Raw genomic sequence first — 9249 nt, 5'->3', positions numbered from 1 at the left:
GCTAGATCCAAAACCTGAAATTTGGTTGGTATGGTTTATGTACTTTTTGTGATTTACTGTGCTGAATTGTGTTTTTGTTAGTGTGAGTTGAATGGATTTGGTGTTTTTTACATTAAGGATGTTAGAGAAAGTTTTGGATTGTTGAAGAAATCTCTGGTCAACCCGTTTGATCAGATGTTGATGGGAATGCTGTTTGAACTAGCTTGGTTGTGTAAAAGATTTCTCAATCTCTCCTTCCCTCCCTCTCTGTTTCTCTGGTTTTTCATGGTTTACCTTTTTTGAAGTAGAAAGTTTTCCATTATTGAGATTCGAAACTTTCTTGAAGGATGCGAGGTTCGCTGGAACGAGCTGTTCTTGGCGTGTGGTGATGGAGTAGGGCTTGCAAATCTAAATCCACTGGTAATTGGAACTTCCCTGTTTTGGTATTTTCTGTTTTTATTATTAATTGTTGTGTGCGAGGTTTTGCAATGCTTTCTTGAGAAATTTGCAGAGCCTGATGGGTGGGAATTGAGGTGGCTAGTATATAAGATTGAAGTGATGACTTAGTTTCTTTTGTTTGTGCTTCTATATTATCATTGTTGGAGTTGTGGTTGGCATTAGATTTTATGATAGTACTGTACTTGAATGTTTTCCCCCAATACTCTCTAATCTACTTTTTCATTATTATTTTTTTTTTGTTTTTGAGCTCTTCCGCTTGGGGAGGAGGGGATGGTTGGTGGTGGCAGATGTATTATGGCCAAACCAAACCTTCTTCGCTTTGTTGTTTGTGTTTTAGTAGACTATATTTGCTAAGTGTTCTGGGGAAAAATAGACAATTATTATTGACCCTGTAACTTGTTTATCTACCACAAGAAAAAGAGAAAAAAAGGACAATTCCTTTTTAGGTGTGGACCAAGTTTGAGGATTGGTTTTTTGTCGTGTGCGTTGTTTTAAGATGCTTGCATTTAACAAAGTTGTAAGTGTTCAGATTCATATATATAATAATAACACAAACAAATAAAATTGTGCATGGTGTGTAAGTGTTACAAATAAAAAATAAGAAAAATAATAAGAAGATAGCAACTTTTTATTATATTCTTCATCGTTTCATTAGCACATAGCAATTCCGAATAGACAAAGGTGGGTTTTCAATGGAGAACATTCTGGGTCTAATCAAACTACGCATCAAAAGAGGCACTAACCTCAAACCTTGTGATAGTGATTCCAGTGACCCTTATGTCCTTGTCACCTTGGAGGAAACGGTTAGAACTTAGAACTTATTAGAGCCCTTTTCTCTTTTATTTTTTTAATTTCTAATTTATTTTTTATGGCTGCATGCACCCCTGAACCTTGATTAATTGGTTTCAGTTGAGATCATATATTATCATCATGTGGATGCTGATTCTTGTTATTTATGTTATGTTATTCTAATTTTATCATTTTAATTAGTTATTTAATTTACAATTAGGTTTGTTGCTCATGTTAAAAATGTCTGAGAGAGGAGCATTCAAATCCTGCTGTTCCTCCTGCTCATCCCTCATTACCTCCTCAACCTAGTGGATCTTCTGGGCGTAAGAATCGATAAGAGATATGGGAACATTTCATTCCAATCGAAGGGATAGAGAAGTATGCAAGATGTAAAAACTGCAACGGTCAAATAATATATGCGGGGGGAACAAGTGCTATGCGGCAACATTGGAAGCGATGTTTTGAATCGAACAACGAACAGAACAAGAGACAAAGGATAGAAGGGGGAACAAGTGGTCTTATATCCTCACCGAGTGTTACAAAGTTTGACCAAGCAGTAACTTGAAGTATCCTTACTGAGATGTTTGTGACTGAAGAGCTACCTTTCCGATTTGTAGAAAGCTATGATGCACGGACACTGACACGGACACGGGACACGACACGACACGGGACACGCCGACACGCGAATTTTAAAATCTTACATGACACGGGGACACGCATACGTATAAAATATAAAGTATTTTTTAGATAAACTGTAATAATATTTTAATATTTTATTGATATTAAAATATAAATTAATTTTTTTAATTATTTTTAATGTCTTATTTTAATTATATCAAGTATTTAAAATATTTTTTATTTTAATAAATAATAATATATACTATATCTAAATTTATTTTAACAATATATATTAAGAATAAGACCGGACACGCCGACACGTGATGGTATTTAAGTGTGTCCGGAGAAGAATTTTTATTTTTTATTGAGACACGGTTTGGACACAGCAGACACGCGTGTCGGACGAGTGTCGGTGAGTGTCGTGTCCGAAATGTGTCCGACACGCGGACACGGCAACTCAGCAAAGTGTCCGTGCTTCATAGGTAGAAAGAAATGTGTTTCGAAGGCTCTTGCGTAGCATGCAACCTAAGTTTAAAATCCCTTCGTGTACTACATTGGCCCGTGATATACTTTCTTTTTATGAAACAGAGAAAATGAAGTTATAAAGTAGCTCTCTCATCATTGTCAAAAAGTGTGCCTTACAACTGACACTTGGACGACATCGAGTCAAAATTTGACTTATATGTCTCTAACGGCACACTTTATTGATAATGATTGGAAGTTGCAAAAGAAGATATTGAATTTTTGTCGGGTTGAGGGTCATTCAGGAGAGGTACTTGGTAGAGCTATTGAAGGTTGTTTGGATGCTTGGAAATTGCATCAAGTTTTTACTGTAACGATTGATAACGCAACTTCTAATGATGGTGCAATTTTATACTTGAAAAAGAGATTAAATGCATGGAATAGTCTTGTTTTAAAGGGGGACTATCTTCATATGCGTTGTTGTGCTCATATCCTAAATTTGATAGTGAAAGATGGCTTGAAAGAGGTTGATGATTCAATTACAAGAATTCGCAATGTAGTCAAATATGTCAAGTCATCTCCTATGAGATGTGAAAGCTTCAAAGCGTGCATTGAGCGGGAGAGCATCAATTATAAAGGGCTTGTTTCTTTGGATGTCGAAACTCGGTGGAATTCGACATATTTAATGTTGGAGGCAGCATTGAAGCTTCGAGCAGCGTTTGATTTGCTTGAGTTGCAAGATGATAAATATATTAATGAGATGAGCAAATCTTATGGTGTGCCTACAGATGATGATTGGACTTATGCAGAGTCAATTTTACCATTCTTGAAAATATTCTATGATGCTACATTGTGCATTTCTGGGAGTTTGTATGTCACTAGTAATAAATATATGAAAGAAGTCTTTAGCATCGGAAGAAAAATCAAGTTGCATTGTGAAAATACTGATTTGAGCATAAGATTAATAGCGTCCAAGATGCAAAGGAAATATGATAAGTATTGGGGAAGTCCAAATGTCATTAACATGTTGTTAATTGCAATTGTGCTTGATCCATGTCACAAGTTGGATTTTGTAAATTGGATTTTGGATGAGTCATTTGTGTTGAAAAGGGAGGAGAACTCAAGTCAAAATTGTTTACTTGCTTGAATTCCCTTTATAATCACTACCAAGGCAAAGAAGATGAATCTCAAAGTAATCAAGATGCAATGATCAATGAAGAGGATGAAGATGATATCCTGAATATTTATTTGCAATCAACTGAACGTGATTCAGATGCTAAATCTGAACTTGACAGATATCTGAAAGAAGATTGTGAGCCTAGAAACAAGTCGGCAGAGTTGGATATTTTGGGTTGGTGGAAGGGAAATTCAACCCGATTTCCTATTCTTGCACGTATGGCTCGAGAAGTTTTAGCCATACCGGTTTCTACAGTTGCTTCTGAGAGTGCGTTTAGTACAGGAGGAAGGATTATTGACCCTTATCAGAGCTCCTTGACACCATATATGGTGGAAGCTCTTGTATGCACTCAAGATTGGGTAATAGATGACCCTTTTGGACTAATTGAAAATTTTGAAGAGATTGAAAAAGCTGAACAAGGTAATATACTTTTTTTTCTTATTGCTTGTTTGTTACTAATTGTTAGTTTTCTATAATTAATGAGATATTTTTTTTCTATGTAGGGAGAAATTCTTCAAGAAATGTCGGCACGCTTGTTTCTCTTGAAGATGATTAGAATATTGTAATGGGCCAAAATTGTGTATTTGTGTTAGATTTGAATGAGTTTATTTTAACTTCATTTAGGTTAGTGTCATATTATATCATATTTTGAATGTTGTCATTGAACAAAAAGTAAGACGAGGAAGAGGAAGGCGGCGACGAAGATGAGTGTTGACGACGGGGAATGCGGCATTGTGAATGAGCGTCGAGAAGGAGGAAGGCAGCGTCGAGAATGAGCATAGAAGAGGAAGGTGATGCAGATAAACGCCGACGGAAGATAACTTCTCTAAGTTTTCATGTGGGAAAAACGTGACTTTTATGCTTTTTTGAGTGTTTTGTACGGATTTACTTAATAAATAGATAGTTTAAGGTTTATTTTAGAATTTTAAAATTAAAATTTTAAATTTTGAATAATTAGATTTTTAGATATGTATTTAAATTATAATATATTAATAATTAAATAGAAACAGAAATTTAAAATTTCAATTTTATTTAGTTTGTATTTTGAGTGTGTATTTAATTTTAAAAAAATACTAAATTTATTCATAATTTTTAGATGTGTTTGTTTTAATTTTTTTAAATTATTATAATAAAAAATTGAATATTGTATAATTTTTAAAAGATACCTAATTGAATTGTTATCTAAATTACCCAACCTTACCCTAAGCCACCCACACCATTCTCATCTCCTCCAACCTTCTGCTCGCGTTCACGTCTTTTTCGCCGCCGTCTTCTCCGCGCCTCTCGCCGCCGTCTTCTGTACACCTCTCGCCGCCGTCTCCTGAGGTCCCGTCGGCGTCGTCTTCTCCGGTCGCGGCGCCATCTCCTCGTCGTTTTCTTCCTCCCACCGAAACGGCCGCCTCACCTCCCGCCTCCATAAGAAATCAGAAGCCAGCTCACGGAGGAAGAAGCAAATCAGATCTGTTTCAAAGAGGTAAATAAAAACGCTCTTTCTCTCAGATCTGTTTTCAGGTTTTTTTTTTATCTGTTTTTGTTTTCTTCGTTCTCTGATCTGATCATACGAACCTCTCTCTCTCTCTCGCTAATACCATCGTAAAGGTCTTCCGAATAGGTTTCCAGGCACGGATCTGGAACCTTCTCGAAGCTTCTTCCGTCTTACTGTTCCAATTTTGCAAAGGTAATCGCTTTCTTCTAATTCCTTTAGCTCGGTTATTTTGCAAAGGTAATCGAAGAGTATTTTTCTTGGCACTTGGTGAGTCTCTAGAGGGAGATCGTAATCCTAATTCCTAAATCCACATATATCTTCAACGGCTTAGCTCGGAGCAGAAGAACATCGCTTCAATTCTATCAGGTACCCTTGCTAGTTAACAACCGAGTTATACTCTGTCATAATATTCTATAAATTTTCATTCTTCAATATTTTACAATATCTTTTCTGTTTATAATATTTAGATTGTATTAATCTATCTATTCAATTAATTTCTACTACATAACAAAATAAAAAAGTCTTGATGGTAAAATTTCTTGTTGCTTGGACGTTTCAAGTTGCAGTTTACACTCCTCATAGGGCATTAGCAGATACTAAGTTCGAACATGAGCAAAAATTTCTTTGTTTTTCATCGTATAATTTCAAGTGGCCAATTTCAATTTTAGTTGCTGATTCATCTTATAATATAACTATAAGATGCCTAGAATTTCGAGGATAAACTACAAGTCTGAACTTTAATGCATCTTTAGATCTTGCCATTGATATTCTTTCATAACTCAATTGTGTTTTTATGCAGGTCCTAATTGACTTTGTATTGAGCTTCACTTCAACTCTACCAGAAGATAAAGCTGTTGATTTGTATGTTCTGGAAAGAGCTCTTCTTTCAATGCATTCGTCATGTGGGAATGTGGTAATTCATTATGCCCTTTTTCAATAACAATCCTGCTACGTTACCAACAGCATTTCTGCCAACTCTTATTATAACTGTGTTTAATGGAAGTGTCTTTGTGGATGTGTCTAATAAAAATGTCTTTTTTATAGCTGTGTTTAATAGAAGTGTCTTTATAGATATATTTTTTGGATTCGTCTCTTTATATGTGTTTAAAATATAATAATTAATCATTGTTGGCAATAAGTTTGCAGATAATATGTTGGTATCCTATACCTTTCCTTTCAATAATCCTAACTTGTATGCGCATATGCTGCAGATTAGAAGTGCCATTGTTTGTGTTTGATGTGCTTCAAACAAAATGGTGCTGTTAGAAATATTTCCAGTTGTGAATTGTGATTGCAGGCTTATTATATAGCTTTATGAGAACTATAAGAGTGCGCACACAACAATGTCTATTAGAATTTCTAATGAGTCATCACTAGTTTCAACCTTGGGGTTTTTATTTATTTATTTATTTTTAAATTCTTAAATTATATTTGGCTTCTAAAGAGTCTGTGACATATATTGATAATATATATATATATGTGGCGTGGATCTCCACTTGCACGTTTCCTCACCATTTTCTTATTCTTTATATAGCTTTATTGAATATGCAATAAAGCAATATGCAAAGGAATAGCAGGAGCAGGTTGCATTTCACCTTAATCTATTTCTCTTTTTCTCTGTTTTAATGTTTGTTTCTGTTTCCTTTATTGCACTTTGCATTTTTCTCTTGAACATAGGAAGAATGTGCAAGTAATGTCCACCGTCACTATGAACCAGTACCATATTTACGAAGCTATTGGTCGTGGAAAATACTCGGTAACCTTCTTCCATTTCCTTTTTTTTTTTCGGGTTAAACTTTTCTTGAATCGAACTAAATGATGTAGATTTATTAATCTTTCTTTGTTCTTGTGGATTTGCAGACCGTGTACAAAGGCAGGAAGAAGAAGACATTGAGTATTACGCCATCAAAAGCGTAGACAAGTCACAGAGAAGCAAGGTTCTTCACGAAGTAAGTCTTTTCGTTTTTCACTCTTACATGCTCTAATTCCTTAAAAGTATATTAAGGGTTGTTAACTAATGCTTTTAGAAAATATAGGTATGAAACTTCTGCTCACTTATGGTTGTTCTTGGAGTATTGCGTTGGAGGAGATTTACTTTCTATATTACGGCAGGTAACCAGTACTTGCACTGCTTGTATTGTACCTTCATTATTTAAATGAGCTTTGAGCATAGAGGTATGGTTGTCTACATTTACATCGGTAGACTGAATTTAAATAGGTTGAATTGGCCAGCTTAACAATCAAATAGAACACGCCCTCTTCTTTCCATCTCAAATATCACTTTCACATTAACTTGCCATAGTATAGATATAAAAATAATAAAAAATAATTATCATTTATGTGGTCACAGCCATGAATGTAAAGCAGATCTTGTAATGTAAGAGGCTCATGCTGAAGCATTAGCAAGAACCAGGGATTGCCTTTTGTATGTGATGCATTTTTTGAAAACATAAATTCAGAAGATCTATTTCCCACAAATATATATATAGCTAGATCCAATGGTCTAATATCATAAAATAAAATAAAAACCATAGGCCGAAAACTTAAGCACGTTTAAAACAAAAACATTTTAGCTAAACGGTGGTTGCCAATGGCTTTCTTTGAATTTTGATGAGTGGTACGGCAAATTATATCTCTTGTCCTCATTGACAGAAAAAAAGTATTCATTCATCAACTACTCTAAAAAAATAGTAGTAGTACTACTACAATAATTCATGAGTAATTATGAGGGTGTATTACATTAAATGCCTAATGAAAATGATGTTAATGAAAGAAAGGTGGAGGTGGGGGATATTTGGACCTCAGGAATCAATGCTTTAAGGAGACAATAGAGACACAATTATATAAATGTGACCCGTAAGTTCATATATTTTTGCTCCAGGGATCAGATAAGAACAAATAGAGGCTACTTTCTAGTTTATTCAAAACTCACCCTGCCTTATGCAATTCATTCATGCTATATTTTCATAAGTAAACCTAAAAGATTTTATATTGATTGGTTTAAGTAATTTTTCAGTTTTGAATTTGGTAAATAATAAGAAACTTGGAACTACAGAAAAATTTTGGTGATTTTTATTGTAGTCCTAATGATTGTTCATTAAAAGAAAAAGACTAATTGAACATGGGTGAATTAGCATTCTTTTTTTTTTCTGTCTTTACATGTTGATTTTTGGTGCTGCTAATTTTGACATTATATTATACAGATAGTACAGTGGATAAAAACCTCTGTTCATTCTGCCTGAATTATAATTTGGTTCCTTCTGCTTGTGATTCTAGATTATGTGCCTAGAATTACAGGAAGGTAGAAGAAATATTAGAGATAGTACTGATGTGGTGTATGAATTTCCGTCATATTTAACAAGATTTAACTACCATGGACTTTATTATTCTGTGCAGGCGAACCAAGAGACACTGCAGAAAGTCTGTGACATAGTCAAGAAGCAATTGGCACTGCCAGAGGGTTCAAGTGTCACTGGAGAGTCCAAGTTTGCTACCCTTGGAGCTGATTCTCTTGACAGTCTTTTTACATAGAAAAATTACATATCTATTTCTGTTTTTACATAGAATTATAAAAAGAATGCTCTTTTTTTGTTATGTAGTTAGATATTACGAATTTAATATTAGAGATTTAATAACCCAATAAAAGATAATTATATACATATTTTTTGTTATTGTTTAAGTGTTGTTTATTTTTATGTGTTAAGGTGTAGGTTTTGTGTTGATGGTTTTTCAATATTTGATGGCTTAGATGTAAAAATTTAGTAAAAAATTGATAATTAAAAAATTAGGATCAACCATGGAAATTTGGTCACTAGAATGTTTGGTTGCTAATTAGCGACCGATTTAGAGAATGAAATATTGGTTGCTAAAATACATGTTCACTTTTAGCGACCGAATTAGAGACTAAAATATTGGTCACAAATTAGTGACCAACATATCAGTCGCGAATTAGAGACCGAAACACAGGTCGCAAATTAGAGACCGATTTAGCGACAAAAAATTTGGTCACAATTTATCGACTGATTTTGTTAGCGATCGATTTAGCGACCGATACTTTTTGGTGAGGGTTTGGTGGCTTTGTTAACAAATTGGTCGCTAAAATCAGTCGCTAACGTTTAGCGACCGAAGTTGGTCGCTATTTTCTTATTAGCGACCATGGTTTTAGTGACCATCCAAATCGGTCGCTATATCGGTCGCTATTCCGGTAATTTCTTGTAGTGGTTTAGCCATCTTCATAATGTGTTCCTCTGATTCAATGACATTAGGACCCGCTAACAGG

At 34.5% G+C, this 9249-nt stretch overlaps 1 protein-coding gene across 1 annotated transcript; it reads left to right on the top strand.

Annotated features, from left to right (window-relative positions):
* The first annotated feature begins 3513 nt into the window (after positions 1-3513).
* On the top strand, positions 3514-8629 carry LOC107639927 (uncharacterized). Its single transcript, XM_088503026.1, has 9 exons — positions 3514-3904; positions 4906-4958; positions 5084-5162; positions 5302-5336; positions 5770-5883; positions 6648-6726; positions 6831-6919; positions 7007-7082; positions 8367-8629. The coding sequence occupies exons 1-8, from the start codon at positions 3514-3516 to the stop codon at positions 7010-7012; spliced, it is 846 nt and encodes a 281-aa protein (XP_088359152.1). The 3' UTR covers positions 7013-7082; positions 8367-8629.
* The last annotated feature ends 620 nt before the right edge of the window (positions 8630-9249 follow it).

Source organism: Arachis ipaensis, chromosome B1, assembly GCF_059453495.1.
Source record: "Arachis ipaensis isolate K30076 ecotype BB chromosome B1, ASM5945349v1, whole genome shotgun sequence".
Classification (NCBI taxonomy): domain Eukaryota; kingdom Viridiplantae; phylum Streptophyta; class Magnoliopsida; order Fabales; family Fabaceae; genus Arachis; species Arachis ipaensis.
This window is presented reverse-complemented; position numbering and strand designations above follow the sequence as displayed.

What these genes read in the sequence shown, in the direction of transcription:
- LOC107639927 (XM_088503026.1), top strand. Translation starts at nt 3,514, where the DNA reads ATGATCAATGAAGAGGATGAAGATGATATCCTGAATATTTATTTGCAA. An exon ending in ATTCGTCATGTGGGAATGTG is followed by an intron (nt 5,884 to 6,647) that starts GTAATTCATTAT and finishes TCTTGAACATAG; the next exon opens with GAAGAATGTGCAAGTAATGT. An exon ending in TTGGTCGTGGAAAATACTCG is followed by an intron (nt 6,727 to 6,830) that starts GTAACCTTCTTC and finishes GTGGATTTGCAG; the next exon opens with ACCGTGTACAAAGGCAGGAA.